This window comes from Anthonomus grandis, chromosome 9, assembly GCF_022605725.1.
Source record: "Anthonomus grandis grandis chromosome 9, icAntGran1.3, whole genome shotgun sequence".
NCBI classification, from domain to species: Eukaryota; Metazoa; Arthropoda; class Insecta; order Coleoptera; family Curculionidae; genus Anthonomus; species Anthonomus grandis.
Genome location: NC_065554.1, coordinates 4,308,411 through 4,334,106, shown reverse-complemented (window position 1 = coordinate 4,334,106; position 25,696 = coordinate 4,308,411). Strand labels below are relative to the sequence as shown.

Sequence of the window (25,696 nt, the reverse complement as noted above, 5' to 3'; positions counted from 1 at the left end):
ATTCACACCAACACAAATCTCTTATCTCGTATTGCACAGGCTTGCAGAATCAAAATTCAAAAAACGATCGATAATAGCAAAGGATAAACTTATACCAAATTTACACTCTGCTTAATTTTACCTTTTCTCTTTCTTGGCATCAAAATTTGCACACTAGCTTATAAGATGTTATCGGTATTTAAGTTTATAAGTATATGGTAACGCATTTATTAATGAAGGTAATTTATAGTGCTCAAGTTGAAAACATCAAAGTGTTATTTACTATAAACCATAAGGTAAGTAAAACTGCTTAAAAAAAGATTTTAAAGAGATTTTAACGAGATCTTTAAGATTAACAAAAAATATTACCTTTTCCAGGCCTCAGAATATTAAATGTTTTTTCTTTCTCAAAGGCCTTTCTGAGAACCCTGGTTTTCGTTTTTTTTCAAAGTTAGTCATACAATGTTTGCTTCAATTGGTGTTAATACTCTTTTCTTCTCAAAAGAAGGCATATAGATGCCTATAGGTTTTTGGGCTGATCGGTCATCTGCTAAAAAAAATTATCTCATAACATTATTTAGACTTCACAAAAAAGGTTTTATAGTTACTATTTTAGTTTTTAGATGTTCAATCAATCAATAATTATACTACGTTGAAGTTTCAATTTACAGTATTTTTATGCAATTTTAGTAATATATCGTAAATGTATATTGTATGTAGGTTACAGTGACAGTTTATATTAGTTAAATAGATTGTCTATTTTACATATGGTCTGTAAGATATACAGTGACCGCATAAATTCGATAAAAAGTAGAGACATGATTTTTTTGAGAAAACGCTCAGAGCCGTCGATTTTTATTTTAAGTTGCGCGTTATTTCACATAAATTTTTGTATACAGGGTGAAACAAAAAAAGTTATGACGTCATCGGTCATTTTTTTAAATGGAATGCTATATTTTTTATTGCATTTATGAAATATAGGCGAAATTCCAAGCAAGTTTCGTATAACACACCTTATCTCAAAACTATTTTCGAAATATTTACATTTAAATAACAAGAAAATAAATAAGTACGTCGATTTACAAATCAAGGTAAAATCGAGAATAAAAATAATGTTATAAACACTGTCAGTTCGAAAATTAATAGTTTTTATCAGAATAAATGATGGCTAATTTAACGAAAACCCAACGAATTGAAATGATGCTAGGGTACGGAGATCGAGTGCGCACGCAAAAAGAAGTGAACTGTTTAATGCCAAATACCCAAACCATCCTATTTCTCAGTCAATAGTTACTAGCAGAATAGAGCACAAATTCATAACTTCAGGTCATGTTAGGGATTTGCCGAGATCAGGTCGTCCAAAAATTTCTGAAGAAACAAAACTAAACGTTCTGCTCTCCGTCGAAGAAAATTCAAACAATGCAATTTCACAAATTTCAGTTGATAATAATATAGCCGAAACGTCAGTAAGACGCATCTTAAAAGCAAATGAATACCACCCTTATAAAATTAGACTAATACACGAATTAAATGAGGACGATCCTGATCGAAGAAACCAATTTTGCGAGCAAATGATCAACATTTGCAATAATAACCGTTAGTTTGTGTTACGAGTTTTGTTTTCGGATTAAGCAACTTTTTGTTTGAACAGTGTAGTAAATCGGCAAAATTGTCGGTACTGCTCAGTGTCATATCCACACTGGGCAACTGAGGCTCATACACAGTACCGTAAATCTATTAATGTTTGGGCTGGTATCGTGGAAAATAAAGTAATAGGGCCATACTTTTTCGAAGAAAACTTAACAGGACAACGCTATTTGAATTTTCTTCAAGAAGATCTTATCCCTGCTTTGGCTGCCCTATACCCAGACAAACAAGACCCTGCTGTCCCGACAAATAATTTGTGGTTTCAGAAAGACGGCGCACCGCCACATTTCTTTCGAGATGTCCGTAAATACTTGGATACAGTGTTCCCAGGAAGATGGATAAGACGAAGAGGGCCAATAGAGTGGCCGGTCACCATACCTAAATCCCTGCGACTATTTTCTATGGCCAAACAACGTAGAAGATTTGAAAAATAGAATTAGATATGAAATTAAGACATACAGTGTCGGCCAAAAGTAGAGAAACTTTTCTAATCTAATAATCTATTCAAAAATTTTGTGACACCATGTATTAAAAATGTTTATCTTAGCCTAAGCCATAAATTCATACCAAAACAGTTTAAATATTTATCACAGGAATCTAAATAGTAAACAATGAATTTTTTACTTGAGGACATAAATAGAGAAACTTTTTGTATTAAATATTTTAAAATAAATAGGTCTCGTTTGAAGCAGTTCGTTTTCGATTGTGAAGAAGCCTATTTAGTATTAAAATGCCTCGAGGTATAAATTTATCTGAACAAATAAAAAAAACTTATAATGGGCCCGTTCTCGATTTTTTTTTTATTTTACAAATCGAAAGAAAAACACCTATAAAGTAAATTCCCAATTTTTTAGATTTTTATTCCTACTTTTAACCCCTTAAAAAAATTAACAAAGTTGCTCCACGCGAAAACGGGGCGGAGCTTCGGGTGACGTCACGATGCAGCAGACGAGACGGTGCGACCGCGCCGCGGTATCGGGAGACGGCCAGAAACAGTGGAAATCGAATTAAAAAACGTGTTTGTTTAGTCTGTTGCGAGTATTCGTGTGGTGTTTTCTGTTATGTAACTTTTTTTAATTTAATTTCTGGTGTACCATGAGTGAAAAAAAAACTACGAGGAAATATTGTATTATACCTGAGTGTCCTAATACCTCAAAAAATGCCCCTGAGAAACTATTTATAAACGTGCCTTCTGATCCTACAGCTAGGAAGGTTTGGCAAAAAGCTATGCGTCGAGAAGTTTTTGTTTCTGGTAAATCACACGTTTATTGTTGTGAGGATCATTTTGATGTAAGTTAAAGTTTGCGATGATAACGCAGAATAAAAAATATTTTATATCTTTAACCTCTTTTAGGTAAAAGAAGACATAGAAAATTATATGTATTTAAAAACTATGAAAAAAGGTAATATTCTTATTAAGCCAAATGTAGTACCGAGATTTTTTGATTGCCAAAAAAGTCGAGTAACAGCACATAAAGCGAAACAGTCGAAGTTTTTACAAAAAAAAGAACAGCGGTCTTTGATTCATAGTTTACTACTTCCTGGGACTTCTGCTGAAGTCGAGGATGTTGAGCAAGAAGATAACGTGACAAGCGAAACAGAACCGAAACAAAAAGATGTAGGCATTCAAGTTTTATTTAAGGTAGAAAGTCGCAGCAAGGGAATTCAATGTATGCCAGATGATTTGGTGCCAGTGGAAAAAGAGAAGAAAAAAAGAAAATGTGCATTTAAGCAAAATGATTCGAAGATAATGCGGTTTGCTGAAAAAAATAATCCAGCACCATGAACATATCTACTTCTGGCAAATTCCCAGAATCTGCCTTTATGAAGCCTCTTTCGACTGAAAACATTGCACAAAACTCCACTAATCAAAACAATAGTTTAACTAATAATAATAGTGTTTTATTACATTCAGCCATCAAACAAAATAGACCCTTTTTTATAGCGGCGAACTAGATAATAATAAATAATAACATCAAAAACACTGAAATGTCCGACTCAAATGCGTTCGGGGTAGGTCGCCCGCAGAGAGCTGCTGCGGCGTGACGTCAAAAATGGAGGGAGCGGCTTTTACGGATATTCAATATTTAACGTCGAATATCTAAAGATTGGATATACATAGAAAGCTGAAATTTTTACAGTTTATTTAGGATGTTAAGCGTTGTTGAATTCTATGAAAAAAATTGCGAAAAAAAAAAGTCGGCAACAAGCCCATTGAGAAGCACAATGCGGGAGTAAAACAAGTAACAATCGCTAGAGAACTTGATCTTCGTAAAAGTGTCATTTGTAAACAAATCAAATTGTGGCAAACTAGAGGCACTACTGCCAGCATCTCTAAGCCAGGTCGACCCAAAAAAACAACATCTGCAACTGATAAGCTGATTAGACGATGTTCTATAAGAAATCCATTTTTCTCCGACGAAGATCTAAAAAAGGCATATCCCAGCATTTCCCTTTCAGTTCGATCTATTCGAAGACGTTTATGTGACGCCAACTTAAAAGCCAGGAGACCGGTAAAAAAAAACCTTTCATTTCAACGAAAAATAGACAAATTCGTTTAAAATTCGCAAAAGAACACTTACATTGGACCTATAATCAATAAAAAAACGTTTTATGGTCAGATGAAAGTAAGTTCAATTTATTTGGGTCAGATGGTATGAGATGGGTTAGACGTCCCGAAAATGAAAAATTCAACCCAAAGTACACTATTCCCACAAGCAAACATGGAGGCGGTAATGTGTTGGTGTGGGGATGTTTTTCCGGGCATGACGTTGGTCCACTGGTGAGAATAGATGGGATCATGAATAGCCAATATTATCTAAACATCTTAAGGAATAATATGCTTCCCTACGCCGAGGATAATTTGCCGTTAATTTGGAAATTCCAGCATGATAACGACCCCAAGCACACTTCTAAAATTGTCAAAAATTTCCTAACCTCTCAACAAATTCAAGTTCTGAAGTGGCCAGCTCAAAGTCCAGATTTAAATACCATCGAGAAGTTCCGAAATAAAGACAAATTATTCCAAGTCCTAAAAGAAGCATGGAGTGAAATTTTCGGAGATATTATAGATATATAATCTTCTTGAATCTATGCCAAGACGGTGTAGTGAAGTTGTGAAGAATAATGGTTATGCCACAAAGTATTAGTGTGCTTTTATCCACATTTTGTATTATAACATAATTATGTCATAAAAATAAAAAGTTTCTCCATTTTTGTCCTTAGAGAAAATAAATTTTGTTTGCATATTTTGTAATAAATTATTTGTTTTCAATTTTTTTTTCTAATTATTTTCATCACTACTAGATATAACCATAAACATTATTTACAATTACTTCGAATTAGTTTTAATAAGAAAAAAATTAAAATATTATAAGTTTCTCCACTTTTGGCCGGCACTGTATATTACCCGAAATAATTGATAGTGTTTTACATGAGTTTGTAAACCGTCTTGCTTTCTGTCAAGAAGTAAATGGGGATCAGTTTGAACACTTAATGCATTGATAAGAGTTTTTACAGTTTATAACATTTTATCCTCCATTTTATCTTAATTTGTAAATAGACGCGTACTCACTTTCTTTCTTGTTGGTTAATTGTAAATATTTCTGAAACAGTTGAGTTTTGAGATAAGGTGTGTTATACGAAACTTGCTTGGAATTTCGCCTATATTTCATAAATGCAATAAAAAATATAGCATTCCATTTAAAAAAATGACCGATGACGTCATATCTTTTTTTTGTTCCACCCTGTATACAAAAAAATTATGTGAAATAATGCGCAACTTAAAATAAAATAAAATTAAGCGCAACTTTAAAAAAAAAGTCCGAGCGTTTTTTTCAAAAAATCATGTCTCTAATTTTTATCGAATTTATGCGGAACTTTAGGCGGTCACTGTATGTGTAGTGCCCCTACTTAAGTTAGCAACATATAGAAAAACTTTTTTATTATCAGTTTTATTATAAAAAGTTCTGCATGGTCCAAAATCTAACATCCAATAATCAAATATCAATAATCGTAATACAGTAGAACCCCGATTATCCGTGCGCGCGTTATCCGGGCGGCGGATTCTCCGTGCGGCATTTTAAATTGATCATCCGCATCGTGCAAACGCTCGTCTCGGGGAATCCCCAAGTTTCTTTCGGGGAATCCTTCGTTTATGTTTTTACCTGTTATTTTCGCCAACTGGCGAGTATTGGCGACCGGCTCATCGCTTATTAGTTAAACGTAAACAGGCGCACAAAATGCAGCGTACGGGTGCTAATGAAAAGCGTAAACGCAATGTTTTAACTATGGAGCAAAAAATGGAAATTTTGAAACACTCTGAAAATAACATAAGTGTTGCTATTTTGGCTAAAACATATAATATTGGAAAACAAACGGTTCTTGACATTGTGAAGAAAAAATCCCAGTTACAGAGCTTTGTAGCAAAAGCGGATAGTGCAAAAGCTACTTCTGACAGGAAATCTCTAAAAGGATCTACGTTTCGAGAACTTGATGATGCTATGACCAAGTGGTTCTTGCAGAAAAGATCAGTGGGGGTTCCGATATCAGGACCTATGTGTACTAGGCAAGCTGAAAAGTTTCACAAGCAGTTGAAAATTAAAGGCAACTTCTCGGCATCTTCTGGTTGGCTTTACAGATTTAAAAAACGTCATGGAATACGAGAATTAGCTGTTCAAGGGGAGAAATTAAGTGCTAATGATGTAGCTATGGTAGAATTTTGCTATGATTTGGAAAATCTCATGATAGAGCATGACCTAAAACCTGAGCAGGTGTACAACGGAGATGAAACTGGACTCTATTGGAAAGCAATGCCGAGAAAGAAACATTTTGGAGCCTCAGAAACTAGTGCACCAGGTTAGCGTTACATACATATTTTTTTACGTATAAAATATTTCTCAAAGTTGTATTTTTTTTTAGGTTTCAAAGTAAGCAAAGACCGTTTAACAGTTTTATGCTGTGCTAATGCCTCAGGAACCCATAAGCTTAGGTTAGCCGTCATTGGAAAATCCAAAAATCCTAGAGCTTTTAAAAATATAAAAAGATTGCCTGTGGATTATTATAATCAAAAGGCAGCTTGGATGGATCGAGTAATTTTTAAAAAGTGGTTTTTCGAAAAATTTATACCTCAAGTTAGAGCTTATCTCAAAGAAAATAATCTTCCACCAAAGGCTGTACTGTTACTGGATAATGCGCCATCGCATCCTGATGTAGAGCAACTAAAGTCAACAGATGGGAACATATTCGTAGCATATTTTCCTCCGAATGTAACATCTATTGCCCAGCCAATGGACCAAGGTGTTATAGAGACCATGAAGAGACTTTACAGAAAAGACCTCATGCTGCAACTGTTGGGAGAAGATGACATTGTGGGATTTTGGAAACGTCTAAATTTGAAAGAAGCAATTTATGCTGTAGCTCGTGCTTGGAGTGATGTGAAAGTGGATCACATTAAAAAATCATTTTATAAAATAATGACTTTAGAACATGAAGACGGTTCTGAAGATGAAAATCACTTAAATGAAGGTGAGCTGTCCGTCGGAAATATAGCAACTATTGCCTCACAAATCAAAGGTTTAGAAGAAATAGACAATAAAGAAATACAAATACAAGAATGGATAGAATGTGATCACCAAGAAACAGGGTATCAGATCATAGATGACGATTATCTACATAACAAGAGCTCTGCAGAAAGTTCTGACAAAAGTAGTGATGAGAATGAGAGTTCTGATAAAAATGATTGCGTCATTATGACGAGTCATCGAGAAGCAAGGGATGCAGTAAACATACTTATTCAATATTCTGAAGAACAGCCTGTAACTGATGACATTCATGTACTTCAGCTTAGAAAAATGAAGGAAATTATAGGGTGTAGAAGTTACGAGGCCCAAAAACAAACAAAAATTAGTGATTTTTTTATATATGTACATATGTATGTATATACATATAATATGTAATATAATATGTATAACCTACATAATATTTTTTATAATGTATGTATACGTTTATACATAGCAAATACATTATGTCTAAATAGGTAATAAAACATTTTTTTTGTTGCATTATGTTTTATCACGTTGTTTCTTTTCGTCTGGCACATGTATTTGTTTAAATAAATTATGTATTAAAAAAATAAAAATGAGTCTTTGGATTATCCGTGTTTTCGATTATCCGGCGAAGGCTCGGTCCCGGCTGGCCCGGATAATCGAGGTTCTACTGTACCTTTATTTTTGACAATAACGAAAACTGTTATAAAAAGAAATTATTTAGAACTAAAAATTACAATCAAATATACAATTATAAACTGCTATTAAACTTGTTTTCCCACAATAACAATGCAAATGTAAGTATAATTACGTGAAATCTAGGATACACTGACAACTCAATGCACAATTGAGAATTCGAAAGTTCTTCTCATTCAACTCAGTTAGTAGGAACATCTAAAAATTGCCTACACGAATCTGCAGAGTATTAGAAATAAACGGATGGTTGGATTTTGTGCAGTATTTTGTGGTAAAAGAAAACTGTGATGTGTTTTTAGGTAGTGAAACATGGTCAGAGGAAAATGAAACTTTTCTTTTTCAATTGGATGACTATTGTTCTGTCCATTCTTGTAGGTATGGAAGTATCTTGTAGGCCTATGTACGAAAATCGATAAAATTTCGTGAAATTGAAATATCAAGTACTGGTGAGTTAATAAACTTGATCTGTATTGGATTGGGTGAACAAAACCTAAAAATAAGTGTTGTTTATAGACCTCCCTCTCTTAATATTCACCATTTTTTAAATATTTGGAGTCTATAATGTTAAAACATCCTAAAACACACTTATTAGTAGGAGCTACCAGAGTTAACACAGTATCAAAGTCTGATAGATCATGTACTTAGTGATTATAGTTGTAAGTTAGAATTTAAAATTAATATTGGGGACAATGCAATTTCAGATCACAATCTAATTTTAGTAGTCTTAAGGCAAAGTTTCACATTACCACTAGTCCATATATAACAGTCCATGAAATAAAATTTAACAATAAGGTACTGTGTTTAATATTATGGTCAATAAATATTCAATGATGTCTATTTTTCTAGTCTATTTTTATGGTTTCACTTCTGAAAGTCTTGAGACAATTTAATTAATTATTTGATTATTAAATTAAATTAATTAAATTATTTGGTGTTCTGTTATATCAAATGATTGATTCGTGCAGACCAAATTAAAAATTAAAGTAAAATACACTACCTGTTCTACTACAACTAAATAAAATACTTGTGAGTTGTTCCGATTCCTTTTAGCTTCCATTCCTTTAGAGTACTTTACTCTATTCCAGTTTTCCTTTTTGAAGCCATTCATCAAATTCTAAAATTAAAATTTATAAATAAATAAAGATAAACGATCAAAATCTAAACTAAATTAAAATATGACAAATATGTAAGACGAAATAAAATCTTTAGTACTCTATCTAAGTCCCTGATATAATTATTTCAGTAGGAAGATCTTTTCAACTTGGATTCTCGAATCGCAGAAGCATATAAAATTTTAGTTGATAAAAAACGAGTTACGACCAAAAAAAACGAATACGCAGAATTTTAAAAATTCTTTTATTGCGAATTAGCCGGAAGTAAACGAAAACGTTCTAAAAAAGTATTAAAGTCTGGTGGCATTATGATATGTGGCAGAAAAAAAGTTTTTATACAAAAGCTGTAAGATTTACTGCAAATACCCAAAAAACGTTTAAAAGCATAATACAATGTTTAAAGCATAAAGTTATATAATTCATTAATGATATTACTCTATGCTTTAAAAATGGTCTTTTACTTTTGGTTGCTATTTATTTAAATATTTTCATTACTATTGATGGTCGCCAAGCTATACAAATGACTTTAACAATTTTAATCAATGGTGTAAATAAAACTATATGTTTCTTCAACCTTCTGTCAGTTTAAAAAGAGAACCAATCCAGTATTAAATACCCACCAAATTAACGATTTTTGTATATAAAATGTGAATATAGTTTATCATTCAATCGTTTTAATTAGCTTCGATATATATGTTAGGGGGGAAAAGTGGACTGTATTTTTTAATTGTTAATTGGAATAAAAGGTACTTACAATTTTCTGGATGAACACTCTTTAGACGGCCGGCTTTCTGCTACAATTCTTGTATCAGATGAAAGGAAGGTGGGTTTAAGGAGAAGAAAAGGAGGTTGACATTGATCAAATTAAATTTTAGTTGTACAAAAGATAAACTGTACGCGACCGCGCTTTAAGATAAAAAATGAAGTTAATTTTTTAAAATGTAAAAAATGAGAATAAAGACATTCCGTCGAATTGATGTGAAATGCCTCTGTCGAGTACCATATACAGAGTATGTATATACAGGTTATTTAAAAACATTATTTTGTAAATAGAAAAATTATAGTTACCCAATTATACTCTATTTCAGAAGTGTGTAGAGCAATAAAACCTCATTAGGTATGCAAAAGTGGTACCTGGTGATCCACCAATATTTTATGCCACTACCTTAGTTGGGTATTAGTTTCAATGTAAAATTCTTTCTTTTCGTTGATTGCAGGTAGTGCCACCCGGTTTTGGGTCAATTTATGAGTTTTGCCCATTGTTACCCACTGATAAACATTGAAAACGGTTCGCCAAAGGCGTGCAACTGGGACTTTTTTACCTTATAATTAATGTACTTAAATGCTATTTTATTTTAGAAAGTTACTTTTGTTTAAATGGAATAATATATTTTTTTCACAAATTTATTGAACATAATATGTAGAGTAAAACAGTTGAAAATGTCACTTTTGGATCTGGCACTTTTTGAACAGTGTATAACAATTTTAAATTATAATAGATTGTAGTCTTCTTCATCATCTGACGAACTGTCATCACCTCTTGACATTATAATTAAAGGATCGACTGTCTGATCGATGAGGTTGTCAAGATCCCACAATTTGTCCTCTTGCTTAATTACATGCTGGACTGCTTTTCGCCAATTCTCTGGTGTCGCTTCCGTAATGGCTTGATCAAACAGTAGCTTAACATCTTTCATTTTAAAAGTCGTGTTTTGTCTTGCTACAAATCCTTTTACCTGCGCCCATATCAGTTCTATAGGATTTAGTTCGCAATGATATGGCGGTAAGCGCAGTACAGTTATATTATATTTTTCGGCTATATCTTCCACGGCGTATTTCATGAAACGAGTTTTGTGTAAGTTTGCTATTGCCAGCAGTTCTTTTTTTATCAAATTTTCTTCAAACGCAATACCTTTTGCAGTCAGCCAATCGATAATTTCTTGCTTTCTCCAACTTGAAGTTGGCGTCTTCTCTATTCGCCGTGAATGATAGCTTGCGTTATCCATAACCACCACCGAATTAGCCGAAAGAAATTTTATCATTTCACCAAAATAGTCCTCGAAAACGTCTGAGTTCATGTCTTCATGGTAATCTCCTGTGCGAGTCGACTCAAAGGTTAGCAGACCTTCTTTTAAAAATCCCTCTTCGCTTCCAATATGTGTGATTATAAGTCTTTTTCCTTTTCCCGAAGGTACTTTAATACCCGTAGACAGGCCTTCTATGAAAGCTTGGCGAGCACTGGTTATATTTTTGTCTTCCCACATTTTTTGGACTATATAACCTTCGTTAATCCACGTCTCATCAAGATAAAAAACTTTCTTTTGCTCCCTGCGGTACTGCTTGATACTTCTCAAGTATTGTCGTCTCCAACAAACAATTTCGTCGCTCTCCAGTAAAAGTGCTTTGCGGTTATGCTTTTCCCAGGCAAAATCCATATTTTTTAAAGTTTTCCATAAAAGTTTTCTACTTATCAACGGAATACTGTCATCTCGGCCAAGCTCCATTAAAATTTTGTCTAGGGTGGGTATTTCCTTTTTAAAATAAAAAGAGTGAACTTTTCTTCGAATTATACATTTAGCATTTTCATCAAGGACTTTTGTAGGTCGTCCTGGCTTTTGCTTGGGAGATTCCACTTGACCTGCTACTTTTCTCTCCCGCAACAATTTGAAAATGGTGGACTTTCCAATTCCACTCATTCGAGAACATTTTTCAACAATTTCTTGCACAGTAAAACTAGGGTAATCGTGTTTTATGCAATCATGTACATTTAAAATAATAACTTTTTCACTCAGCGATAGTGGAGAATTTTTAGTACATCTTTTCGTTGGACTGAATACCTCCATTTTTTAAATATTGGGATAATAATATTGTGATTACACTGCAGCGTAGCAGTGACTACTAACGTTTAAAATATGATTTAAAAGTATTTATAGTCTGTATATATTACCTGACCCCATTTTTGCATGTTACAAAGCGTTAAAAGATAGGTACCTATACAAAAGGATTAAAAGTATTTACTTAGTATTTAATCTCTTTCAAAATAAAGGCATTTAATCCGTGAAAATTAAATTCATAAATATTGTAAGTACCTGCGCCTATGAACTACCACGAAATGTAGCCAAACAGAACGGAATTCCCCAGTTTATTGCTCTATACACTTCTGAAATAGAGTATAAATTTAAAAATAAATACACCCAAATTCAATGAAATCCGAACATTCCGCCGACAAAAAAAAGGTATGAAACACCTTTTTTTCCAAAGAGCTTAACTAATTACTATATATAGGAAGCAGATATAGTTTCACTACAGGCCGCTTCAATAAACCATTCACAGTACGTACCATCACCACCCTAATCAATCCGTCAGAGCTCGGATACACTTCCACCGCTCGACCCATTCCCACTGCATGTGTACATGTACAGGGTGGGCCAATTTAGACGTTTTCTTATGGGAAGTCATGTCCCTGTTAGAGATAAAAAATGTTGACCTCCATTCTCCGGGCTCAAATTTTAAAAGAAGTTTATTGAAGCAAATGAAATTTTGCTATGGCAAACAGTTTGGCCGCTAGAGGGCGTTTCTGAAATTTGGTCATTTTCGTTTTTCGGCTATGGCTGCTGTGTTTTTAAAGATAAATGATTTCTGTAAAGACTTTCTTATAGCACTTTTAAGCGCTTAACATGCTCATGATATTTAAATTTATACAGGGTGCTTCATTATTAAATTTATTTATTTTTTTAATGGAATGCATATTATTTTTTTGCATTTTCTTGTAGCCCTTAAAATTCCCTTTTCAAATATATATAACACTTATAATCTAAATTCATTAGTTTAGGAGATATAAATAGATTTCTTAAGTATCAATAAATTATAATGCCGTGCCATTTAAAACGCCTAAAAAACAGAGTAGGCGGTTGACACAATTGCGGGTGAAACAATTGCGTAAAGGGTTGAGTAGGCGGATGTCAAACTGCTTTGAGTAATACGTCATTTTGACATAAACAAGCTTATTTTCATAATCTGTTTTACTTTGTATTTCTTTTATGTGATAATCACAATGTATCAAAACTATGAAAAATTCGATATGATTAAATGTTTTATTGAATGTAATGAAAATGCAAGAGAGGCCTGTGATTTATATCAACGACGATATCCAGAACGGAGGCAGCCACATAGTACGCTGTTTGAGAAATTAAAAAGAAACCTTATTAATTTTGGTTCTTTTGCTAAACCTCGAAGAAATGCTAATAATAATATAAATGACGATCAAGAACTATTGGATATAACAGTTTTGGGCGCAATTGAAAATAACTCTAATCTATCCACCCGGAAATTGGAAGTACAAACTGGTGTGCCAAGCACCTCTGCAAGACGGATTTTAAAAAAATATAGGTATAAAGCTTATCGAACCCGAAAAGTTCATCATCTCTTTCCTGCGGATCGTGATAGAAGATTGGAATTCTGTCGGTGTTATTTGCAAAAGTGTGGTCAAGATACAACATTTGGCTACAATTGTATTTGGACGGATGAAGCATCGATTAGTAGTGCAGGCATTTTTAATAGGTATAATAGGTATACCTGGGCTCGAGCAAATTCTCACGCAATGGTGGCTGTAAGAAATCAAGACCGTTACAGTTTTAGTGTATGGGTAGGCATATTTCGTGGTAGATTTATTGGTCCCTATATTTATGATGGACAGTTAAATTCAGAGCGATATTTACAAATTCTGCAAACGCAAGTTGAGCGCTTCCTAGAGGAATTGCCTCTAGCCCAGCAGAGGCATCCTATATTTTTCCAGCAGGATGGTGCGCCACCGCACAATTCTAGAGTGGTCAGTAATTATTTAAATGAGCAGTTTGGTGAGCAGTGGATAGGAAATCAAGGTCCAATACGTTGGCCGCCTAGATCCCCTGACTTAACACCCTTAGATTTTTATCTTTGGGGAAGAATAAAAGACTTGGTATACCAACAGCCAATTACTTCAAGAGTAATGTTGGAAGAAGCTTTACATAATGCATTTGCAACAATAACAAATATTGAATTAAGAAACGCTGTTGATAATGTTGAAAAACGTAGCCGCTGGTGCATTGATCAGGAAGGAGCTCAGTTTGAACACTTGTTATAAGTACGTAATATATAGAGTTGCAGTTTTTGTTAAAATATCAATAAAAAAATAAAATCTGGTTTTTACTTTTTGTTAGTTCATATTCTAAGTTTAAAATAAATAATTAAATAAATACTTTTATTTTTATTTTTTTTTACAGTATTATTTTGTTTTTGTAACTGTATTTCTCCATTAATATAATGGACGTTGATATCGCAGGCCCTTAAATTCTCATTATATTTGATAAAACATCTAATCATATGGAATTTTTTGAAAAACTGATACGTTTTTGGATTCTAATATCAAAATATAAATACAAAGGAAAACATAGATTATAAAAACAAGTTTGTTTATGTAAATATTAAGCTTCACTTATAGCAGTTTAAAACACGCCTACTCTTCCGTTTACGCGATTAAAATGGCGGGTCATTACCTACGTGTTTTTAATATTTAAGAAATTTATTTATATATCGTAAACTATTAAATTTAGATTATTAGTGTTATATATATTTGAAAAGGGAATTTTAAGAGCTACAAGAAAATGCAAAAAAATAATATGCATTCCATTTAAAAAAAAAAAAAAAAAAAAAAAAATTAATAATGAAGCACCCTGTATAAATTTAAATATCATTCATGAGCATGTTAAGCGCTTAAAAGTGCTATAAGAAAGTCTTTACAGAAATCATTTATCTTTAAAAACACAACAGCCATAGCCGAAAAACGAAAATGACCAAATTTCGGAAACGCCCTCTAGCGGCCAAACTGATTTGCTTCAATAAACTCATTTGCTTCCATAAACTTCTTTTAAAATTTGAGCCCGGAGAATGGAGGTCAAAATTTTTTTATCTCTAACAGGGACATGACTTCCCATAAGAAAACGTCTAAATTGGCCCACCCTGTACATTACTTCTTTGATGCAAAGAATGTAGATATTCTTTTGACCAACGATACCAAAAATCTTGGTTAATTCTTTGCAGAAGTTGCCAACAATCAAGAGGGTTTATAGGTATAGAAGATAAATTAGGTTCCGGAAATGGCTGTAAGGCTTCCAAAGTAAAAAAATAAGAGCAGATAAGTCGTTGGCATCGTTACTCACAGGAGAGAAAGGACGACTATTAAGAAATGACTCGATTTGTATTAGGACATTATTCATCTCCTCATAGGTTAAGTTTTGATTGCCAATTACTCTAAAGAGATGAGTCTTGACTGATTTCACTCCCGACTCCCATAGACCACCGAAATAGGGTGCCGAATTTCATTCAGGTATTTGTAAGGTCCAGTAAAGAAAGTTAGTCCCAAAATCGCTATAAAGGACTTCATGCCTACCACGTGGCGCAACAAATCTAAGTGCGGCTAAGAAAGCATCACTACCTAAACTAATCCAAATATAGTGCTTTCGTTGCAAAGCAGACGAACAAGCATAAATATGCCTTTGACAATCTAGCACTTCTATGTCTAGACATAAGTATGTTAAATGGACCGGAAAAGTCAACCGCCGGTGTGAAGAAACGCCTTGACTTGACTAACCCTTTACTTTGAAAGAGCGCCCATAGAAGGCTGGGAAGACACGAAATTCAGTTTCCAACATGTGAGACACTTAAACAAAACACGTCTGATTACGCGTTTAGACGAGATAATCCAGAATTGTTGGGAAATGATATACTGAACAGATTGAATTCCAGCATGGAAATATTTCAAATGAACATACTGGATCAAAAGCTCAATAAAATGACAACTACTCGGTAGTAGTGCAGGGAATTTTTGTTGATATGATAACTTCGACTAACACAATCTACTACCAAGCCTAACAACATTATGTTCATCAAGAAAAGGACTTAGTTTACGAAAAGATTTAGAAGTAAGTTTATTTTTTACAATACTATTTATTTCATCAACAAAATAAGTAGACTGTATGTATTTTACTAGATGAAAAAGAGCTTGATGTAGTTCAAGGCTTCAGAAAGGATCTTGAATATGAGTTTTAGACTTACAATTATTAAAAAATCGCAAAACGTAAGCAAATATTCTTGTCACTTTATCCATCTTTGAATATTTAGAAATCAGAGCGTCAAACATATGGGATATGGTCAGATTGTGAAATGGCAATCTCTGACCAAGTATCTTTGGGAGCCATCAAGAACTTTGGACCAGACCACCATATAGAACTCTCAAGGCTAGCTGAGATGGCAAGAGTCCTCTTGAATCAAGATCAACGACATTGTTTTGGGAAGAAACGTGCTGCCAATGAGAATATAAGAGCGACTCTTGAATAAATGTAATTCTATTACTAACAAATGTTTTCCATCGATGAGGAGACGATTTTATCCAAGAGAGTACTATTGTTCAATCCGACCACGCAAAAATCTGATTAAAGGAATAAACCTCAATCACAAAAGATAACAAGCGGCTTAACAAAACCGCTGCACAAAGCTCCAATTGGGGAATAGAAATTGTTTTGAGAAGAGCAACCTTAGCCCTGGCAATGACAAATTTAACTTCTAACGCATTAGAACACTCAAAACGAAAGTATACAGCTGCACAATATCTTTTTTCCGAGGCATCTGAGAAACCATGTACTTCATAAGATTTATTATTACCCGGAATCAATCGGTTATTTTTACTATTAGACAAAATGGAAATTTCAGTTCAAAATTTTTCCCAGATCCGTAATATATCCGCAGGGGAATGAGCATCCCAGTTTAAGACCACATTCTTTGAATTAAATGTTTAAGAAAAAATATCACTGGAGTTAGAAATCCAAGAGGATCGAATATCCTAGCGAAATTACTTAGGATATTTCGTTTGGTACACAAAGTGTCCATTGAGCTAATGGAGAACTGATAAACATCAAAAGAAGGATTCGTTAGGAGAATTGTTTAAATCTATGTCAAATAATAAATTTTGATTATATAGATATGAAGCCGGAAAGTTACTTATTTAATCTAGGATCATTCGCACTCCATTTACAAAGTGCGAAACCGCTTTTTTTTAAAGATTTATCAGATCTTCTTGCAATTTGAGTGTTTCCTCAATAGTGGAACCCATTAATTCCATGGATATTCTCAACATACGAATGAGACCTAATCAATTCAGCTGCTTTAGGGTAATTTGACTTTTCATGTTCGGACAGTATAAGCAAGGTTTTAATAGCTAAATAGGGATTAGGGGCAAGACCATATGTGACAGTACATAATACCATATCTTCAATAGGACCACCTGGTTGAAACCGCCATAAGATCCGGTGATAATCGATATTATGAGGATTTCACAAGAATCTGTATAAACATTTGACGAATATTAGCAGTAAAAACAAAACGGTCACGCCTAAAAAGTAAGAGCAATTTAGTAATATCAGCTTGAAGTTTAGGCCCAGAAAGCAAGTTGTATTTAAAGATAATTGAGACGGAACTTTAGCAGAGACATTAAATACTACACGTATTTTAGTAGTAACACTGGAAAGTTTAATGACACATGATGAGGAATATAATACACGTTTTCTGGGATGGTGGTACTAGAAACAATTTTTATGTGCCCTAATTCCATATATTCATTTTATGAATGAATATATGGAATTACATAAAAATACACAGAATATATTCATTCCGATAAGTTGTTTCCAAATAAATTTTATCTTCCGGTTTATCATCGAGAGATATTGAAGTGACTTTAGGAACTTCATCAACGCTCCAGAATCTTTAAAGTGTTTCTTTAAGAGAGTTAGTACATAATAAACTTGCAGAAATAGATTGAGAGGGAGAAGAGCGTGTTTTTACCATTACTAAATATCCAAAAACATTATTAATCTGTCATTTCTAAGGACACCAGCGAATACATCTGCGCCAAGTAAGGCATGAACAGGACGTGATTTATAGAAAGTGAATCAGCCACTTTTCACGCAATTTTTTAAATGCGACCAATAGGTGGCCGCAATATTCGAGTATGGTAGGTCTCCACAATTTTTTGGAATGACAAAAACAAGCTGAATCTAATGGTTGAATTATGGATGAAACTCCTTGTACGCTATTGAATACGGGAACCCGACCAATGCCGCGAACGCTATGTGACAATTTGTAAGGACTTAGTCCAAGACTTTAAATGCAACCCTTAGTAATAAAATTTGACTGACTGTGATCCTGAGTCTTCCAAAACTCGGACGGATTGATAATTACCTCTACTAAAGTGGCTAAGGGATTGTTGGAAGAATTTAAACTGTCTGATGATTGCAAACATGGGTTACAGTCTACACTTAGACCAACAATTGTGTTACTAGGGGTGGAGAAATGTGACTCAACTTGATCCTGCTGTACATTTGCACCCTGAATATTGCGAATATTGGCAAGTTCATTAGATGAGCTAAAAATGTTTATGAAATGAATCAAAGTGCGATGCTTAAGACCGCATTTGTGACAAGAAAGGGCAGAAGTAAAGTTGACATGAGAATTACTAAGACAGTTTATGCAAAGATGGTTCGCTTTTGCAATAGTGTAACGTTCATTGTGTAATTTTGATAAAAAACTTTGACATTTATAAATAGAATCACTACATTTTTGACATATTTTACAACTCAACTTGTTGTCCTATCTACTTTGGAAATTAGTGCTTTCAACTGGGTACCTCTAGTGAAAAAGACTTGCGCAGAGGGTTTAGAAAAATTTGATTTATGCTGTGCATTTGAGGTAACAGGCTTTTGGATCATCTTCTTTTTCTTCCTAGTAGTTTCTATATTATCTAGAGCAAAACAGTGTTTATTTAAATATGCAGTAAGCTGTTGAAAGGAAGGCATTCGATTCGAATCTGTAACTTGTAACCCTTTACTCTTTTACTGTCTACTCTTTTAAGCATCATTTGTACCAAAAGTCCCAGGAATCAACTGGTAGTCCCAAATTACGCAAAGCTTCTAAATTATCCGAAAAGATATATGGGTTACGCAACTCTTGTGTATTATCAGAGGAGAGTTTTTGGGTAGTTTTAATAGCAGCCCAATGATTGGCCGAAATGATTCTACGGCGATATCTCTTACATAAACTGTCATAAGCAATTTTATAATTACTTTCAGTAAGGGGTAAATTTAAAATTAAAGTTAAGGATTGTCCTTTGAAGATCCTAATAAATATTAAAATTTTTCAACCTCTGATATTAAGTTATCATTATGCACTATTGCTTCAAATAAATCTTTATAAGTCGGAAATTGGGATATTTCTCCATTAAAGGTTGGGACTCACAACGGTGGCAAAGATACAGATTGACAAGAAAAACTACTGGTTTGAGATGAATTACCATTATTTGAATGCGTGTCATCATTAGAATTATTAAATTGGAACTTTGGAGAACTCCTGTAGTAGTCTTAGTTTTTCAGAGTAATGACCACCAAAATTAACCCATTGGACATGACCCGATAGATAGGAGCTAAACCAACCCAAAGAAGACCGTCTAAAACCATATCTCTTTACCTTTTACAACAGTATTCCGTTATCCACTCAGTGAAAAGCCTTGAATAAACACTGCTCACAGAACACTGCTGCAGCAACTTCACCGGAATTGAGTGTTCTATAAAGAAATTAAAGAAGATCAAAAATAGCATCACCCGCGCTCTTGACCTCTTGAAACCCAAACTGTGCCGCGCTGAGAGTGTTAAATCTTTCCAAAAAAGATATCATTCTCACCTTCACCAATCTTAGATATAGGTAGGGAGGAGAGCTATTGGTCGAAAATTAGAAGGAGTGCTGCAGTGTCCCCCTTTATGAACCGGAGCAATAATTGCTTGTCTAAGGTAATGGGGATATGTATTTGAAGTAAATGGGCTTCGATGACACTTTAAAATGGGAGGCTCATTAAGTTCACTAGTTGAAAGTGTATGCAAGAGAGTTGGAAGTGGTGTGTTTGTTTTGCGAAACCTGTATGGATGTGTGTCCGATGCTGCCCTAGGAAAAACCTACTTTAACATCTTACACAGTATCGGTGTGCTGGTGTGGGGGGAGATCCTCTTATTCGCAGCGGATCTTTGGCTTTCAAAGAAATTTCGACATGACATGACAGTACTTACTGGACTTTTATTTTGTCTTATTGGATGCTAGCCACTATTTTTTCAACATGCAAAGTTTTAAGGAATTTCTGAATCTTATCTGCGTCGTATGCAATAGTATTTTTCAACCTAGCTGCAAAAATCGTCTTAGCAAGGTGGTATCAATTGGTGGACATGTAATATATTGCTCAGGACAATGTCAAAATAAAGCTATTGAAAGAGAGCATTTTGCGAAGGAAATGCAAGATACTATCGCTGCTCTTAGTGAGAAAATTAAAGAAAAACATATTCACATTTTGCGACTTAAACGTAACAGAAAGACATTTGAAGATCTAGCAACGGAAGCGGAAATCAAACCTTCAGCGGAACTAGATAGACAACATCAGTACTGTAAGGACTCTAAAATTCAGATTAATAATTTGGAAATAACCCTCGTCGAATTGCAACAAAGCATTTCAACAAAGGAGAAGGCCGATAATAAAAAGTTGTTAAAAGATCACAAAGCCTTAGGTGATTTGAATCATACATCATAGCATGCTGGTCTCAATTAAAACTCTTGAATTGTCAAACGGCAGCTATTTCGATTAAATTAAATCTCTTAAAAAATCTCTACTTGCATTAGAGGTCAGGTTCTCTGATGACACTAATATAGAGACAATAGTACAAGTTCGGGCAGTTCGGAATTCAAATTAAAAGATCGAGGCCTGATTGTTGGTGATAGTGGCACTGAAACTTTCCTTTTCCAATGATACATGGTGGCGCGACTGAAGGTAACTACCTTGGCTACCTACGCGTTGCAACTAGTGATGCGAAGAGTCCGGATTAATCGCCCGTTAAATCCGAATATCAAATTATTCCGAATAAATCCGGATATCTAAATCGACCGGATACACGCCGTCCGTCGTCCGTTCGACCGACAATGAAATAATTGTATGAGCTTGCACGAGGCTCACGAAGTGACACGATCGAAGTACAATATCCAGCAGTATTTTCTATTTCTTTTCCGTTGCTTAAATATTGCTTTATCTATACTTATTGTACTCATTTAGTTTTAACATAATGTAGAAATCTGTAAAAACGAAATGTCTAATGGGTTGCATAATGCATACCTTATATTCGAAAAACAGCTATAAAAAAACGTTTATCGGATGGTCGCGCATCGAGCCTGAAGGCCGAAACATGGCATAATTTGCCGAACGGCCGATACATCGAGCGGATGAATTAATCCGGATGAAAAGAACGAATTTTCAATTCATCCGAATCAATACTGTCCGGATATTGAATTAATCCGGATTTTTACAACACTAGTTGCAACTGCAACGCGTTAGTGCGCTTAAAAGAGAGCGTTGGTGGGGAGATGTATTTGATAATCATCGTAATTTTCCCAAAGCCGGTCGATCATCGCGGTACAGCCTACGTTTCGTTTACGGTACAAGATTCCCCCTAGAGATGCTGTTCCGGCACGGAGCTCCATTTTATCATGGGTGGAGCCTTTTAGAGCAGTGTGTCTCGCAAGAGACTAGGAGCAACACGGACAATTAGAACACCCGCAAATATCGAGGCAGTCCGACAGTCGGTTTTGCGATCTCCTAGACGATCTTCTTCGCAACATGCCGCTGTCCTGAGGTTATCGGACCGCTCAATTCTTCAGGACAATCTTCACTTTCATCCATGCAAAATGGTAGTCGCCCAACAAATTTCCGAGCGTGATTTTGTTTCAAGGCAAAGAGCAAGCGAAACGATTGTGGAAAATTTGCCTCCAGATGCAGTTGTGTTTTTCAGTGATGAGGGACATTTTCACATCACAGGTTGTGTTAACAAACAAAATATGCGCTATTCGTGAGGAATTAATCCCAGAGAAATTCATGAAAGGCCTCTTTGGACTGCTATGTCAAGTGGGGTTTATTGGGTCATATTTTGTCGAGGAAGATAATCACACAGTTACGGTAAACTCTGAGCGTCATGGGACAATGATTAACAATTTCCTTCTTCCAGCTCTTGAAAATATGGCCTTAGGCGATGTATGGTTCCAACAAGATGGGGCCACAGCCCACACATCACGACTTTCAATGCCTGTTTTAAGACAAAATTTTCCAGGGCGACTTATCTCCAACCGAGGTGACATTCCATGGCCCGCACGCTCGCCAGATGACTATTTTTAGGGAGCTACCTCAAACAAAAGTGTATAACAACCGTTCTGCAACCCTGGAAGAATTAAAAACCAATATTCGTTACGAGATAGAGCCAACGTACCGAATGATATGTTAGAAAGGATCCACGCAAACTTCAGAAATCGGTTATAGCAATGTATCGACAGTATTGGAAGACACTTGTCAAATATTCTGTTTAAAACAACTTGATTTTGTCCAATGCTAATAAAAAAAAATAATAAAAATGTGCAATATATATTTTTATTTTTTACCTATGAAAAAATTAAGTTTCATTGCCGGACCCTGTAGTTTTTATAAGCCGTGTTAACGCTAAGAGGGGATATCCAATTACGCATGATAAAATAAATACTTTAATTAAAACTTGTACTAAAAGTAACTTAGGATTAATTGATTGGATCTCCCTTTTCTGATAGAAAAGTACTCAATGAATTTATTTTTCAAAATAATTTACACATAAAATCTTGTATGCAGACTAATAATTTTAATAGAACTAACTCTACTTCAAGTTACCTTGGAGTAGCAGCACATAACCTTAGCAGCACAACTGTACCTTATGACCTAAAAACTAGCGTTGTAATTCCAATCCCCAAAGTGAATAAACCAACTGTTCCTTCGGAGGTTAGACCTGTAAATCTTTTACCAACTGTAGATAAGATCTTAGAGACTATAATTTGTAGTCAATTGAGGGATTATCTTGAGAAAAATCATTTGTTGTTTGAGGGACAATCAGGATGTATCCAGTATGTATGTACAAATTGGAGAGAGAAAATGAACAATGGTGATGAAATAGTTCTTGGTGTATTCGTAGATCTTAAGCGTGCGTTCGAAACCATTGATCGTAGAATTCTTTTAAAGAAAATGAGGCTTTATGGTATTGATGATTATGCTCAAGTTGGATTGATAATTATCTAAAGGACAGGTTTCAAAGGACAAAAATAGGTCATAGGGTATCTCAAAAAAAGGAAAGTGTACTGGGTGTACCCCAAGGAAGTGTTTTGGGGCCCTTATTGTTTATTCTTTATATAAATGACCTGAATAGGATATTAAATAGATGTTTTATACACTTATTTGCAGACGATACCCTCATATCCGTCTCTGGAAAAGATTATTTAGAAATTGTAAATATATTAAATAGTGAGCTTAATGTGTTGTATGATTGGTTATGTAAAAATAGATTAAAACTGAATTCTTTAAAGACTAAATGTATGGTAGTAGGATCAGTAACAAAATGTAAATATTTTTTCGATTTAGGATTGTCTTTGTTCATAAATGGTTCACCTATAGAGTTTGTAACTGAAATTAAATATTTAGGTGTAATCCTTGATCCGCAATTAAATTTTTCAAGTCATGTAAATTATTTATGTAAGAAAATAGGAAAAAAAGTAGGGTTTTTTAATAGAATATCGTATGTTGTTTCTAAATGGTCAAAAATGTTAATTTACAAAACTATAATTTTACCTCACTTCACGTATTGTAGTTCATTATTGATTTCTTGCAACAAAGAAGAGATACAAAAATTACAAATACAGCAAAATAAAATAATGCGTGTGTTATTGAATTGTAGCAAATATGTGCCGACTAAAGACATGTTAAATTCTTTAAATTGGTTAAATGTTGAGCAAAACATAAAAAAGGCAAATCTTTCTATTGTATATAAAATTGAAAATAACTTATTGCCAGGGTATCTCAACGTTTATTTAAAAAGAAGAGTAGATTTATAGTAGATAGATCTAATAAACTTTAACATTAGGCAGGTAACGACATCCGCGTTACAAAAAACTTTGTTTTACGAGGGACTGTGCATGTTTAATAAGTTGCCTGAGGAGGTAAAGAATGCACGAAGTGTACATATGTTTAATAGGGGACTATTTGTTTATTTACGCAATCAAAATTGATTTTTTGTTTTCTGTTAAGTAGATATAAGTAGCCAAGTGCTAAATAAAAAGATTATTTATTTATTTATTTATTATTTATATAACGCAAAAATTCTTATTTCTAAGTTCATTGCTAACCAACTTTTGACACCTAATTTTAAACTTGCAACTGATCTTGAGACTGAGATGTTGTAGACAAGGTGTTGTTGCTTCTAATTCTTTTTTGAATAGCAATGATTTTTTAGAGTAACCGACAAAAATTCTGTTAATGAGTGTCCGCTTGGCCAGGTTAAACTTTTGTAACTTAACGTACAATCTGTAAGAAACAAAATTGACGAATTGGCACATCGATTCATTTGTAGACTGGAGCAATTGTTAAGAAGTATTCCGTTATACGCACACATTTTGTTGGCAGGAGACTTAAATATATAAAAATTTTTTAAACAGAGATGATATCCTAATAAACCTTATGTGAACTTTTAATTTGCATATGCATGTGGCGAAAGCGACACGCATTACAGCTGTGTCAGTACATGATTATGTAGATGATTACTTAGATTATGTACTTTTTTTGGATTAAGGGATTGACACCAACATTGTAAATCCAGGTCTCTCGGACCAAGAGCCCTTTATTGCTAATTTTAATATTGTCTCAAAACATCATCCCAGCAACAACCAAAGGACTAAAAAAAGAAGGTCTTCAAAAGCTAATTTTCGAACCTTTGCCAGCATTTGCAATGTTACTACATGAAATTCTGCTCTTCCACACCATGATCCTTTAAGCCACTTTCATCAAATGCCGACTCATGCTTTCGAAGAAGCATTCCTAGACAGATTTTGCAAGAGAAGTGTAGGTAAAGATTAAACCAATCTTCAAGGTTTAAAAGTGTCCTCTCTTAATATGAGATGTTTGCACATGCTTATAAAATACTTTATTTCCTCCTTGACTTTTATGACATATTATAATAACTATAGATGTGTGTACTGCAGCGGGGGTTCTTACGTACTTGCCGTATGTCCACCCTCTAACTTTTGACGCCGCAAGGTATCCGTCAACCCTTCTCACTATTTCTTTGTAAAGTTATAGGAGAAAAATCGACAAAATGCCTCGGGCGCCACCTAAGTAATTAAAGGAGCCTAGAGTCCCCTCTAGCCTCTCGGGTAAGCCTTTAGACAGTGGACAAACCAGGTAGAGATTGAAAGTAGACTGTCCGGTTATAATGAGATCTTATTACTCTTAATCTTTATTATTACAAATACTAATAAGTAAGTAACAGGTTCGGTTGCTTAAAACTAAATGAACAAAAGTGTCCTTAGAATCTAACAATCCCCCATTACCATTTCTATGATTAAGGGCAGGCAGTTCCACACAGATTTAAGGGACGGGGTTATGATGTTTTGTACAAGCGGTTACGGATGATATTCGTGAAGCAAAGCCAGAAACTCAACACAAACCAAGCGAAGCAATCTTAATAAATCGGTCAACATTTAGCTCTGCTCTGTTGCTATACGGATAGTAATTATGACATCACGGACTCGGTTATTACT

At 34.3% G+C, this 25,696-nt stretch overlaps 1 protein-coding gene and 1 long non-coding RNA gene across 5 annotated transcripts in view; one reads left to right on the top strand and one right to left on the bottom strand.

Annotated features, from left to right (window-relative positions):
* LOC126740757 (uncharacterized) overlaps window positions 1-25,696 on the bottom strand; it is a 70,350-nt gene that overhangs the window by 21,244 nt on the left and 23,410 nt on the right. For 3 of the 4 annotated variants that reach the window (XR_007661987.1, XR_007661986.1, XR_007661985.1), the window contains 2 exons: window positions 8,866-8,982; window positions 349-529 (listed from right to left, as the gene is read on the bottom strand). This is a non-coding gene — a long non-coding RNA (uncharacterized LOC126740757). The remainder of the gene's footprint in view (window positions 1-348; window positions 530-8,865; window positions 8,983-25,696) is intronic. The other variant, XR_007661988.1, reaches the window with a different exon arrangement.
* LOC126740747 (uncharacterized) lies at window positions 2,715-3,535 on the top strand. The gene is made up of 2 exons (XM_050446908.1): window positions 2,715-2,916; window positions 2,981-3,535. Exons 1-2 carry the CDS (start codon window positions 2,722-2,724, stop codon window positions 3,410-3,412), a joined length of 627 nt encoding a protein of 208 aa, XP_050302865.1. The 5' UTR covers window positions 2,715-2,721; the 3' UTR covers window positions 3,413-3,535.

What these genes read in the sequence shown, in the direction of transcription:
- LOC126740747 (XM_050446908.1), top strand. Translation starts at nt 2,722, where the DNA reads ATGAGTGAAAAAAAAACTACGAGGAAATATTGTATTATACCTGAGTGT. An exon ending in GTTGTGAGGATCATTTTGAT is followed by an intron (nt 2,917 to 2,980) that starts GTAAGTTAAAGT and finishes AACCTCTTTTAG; the next exon opens with GTAAAAGAAGACATAGAAAA.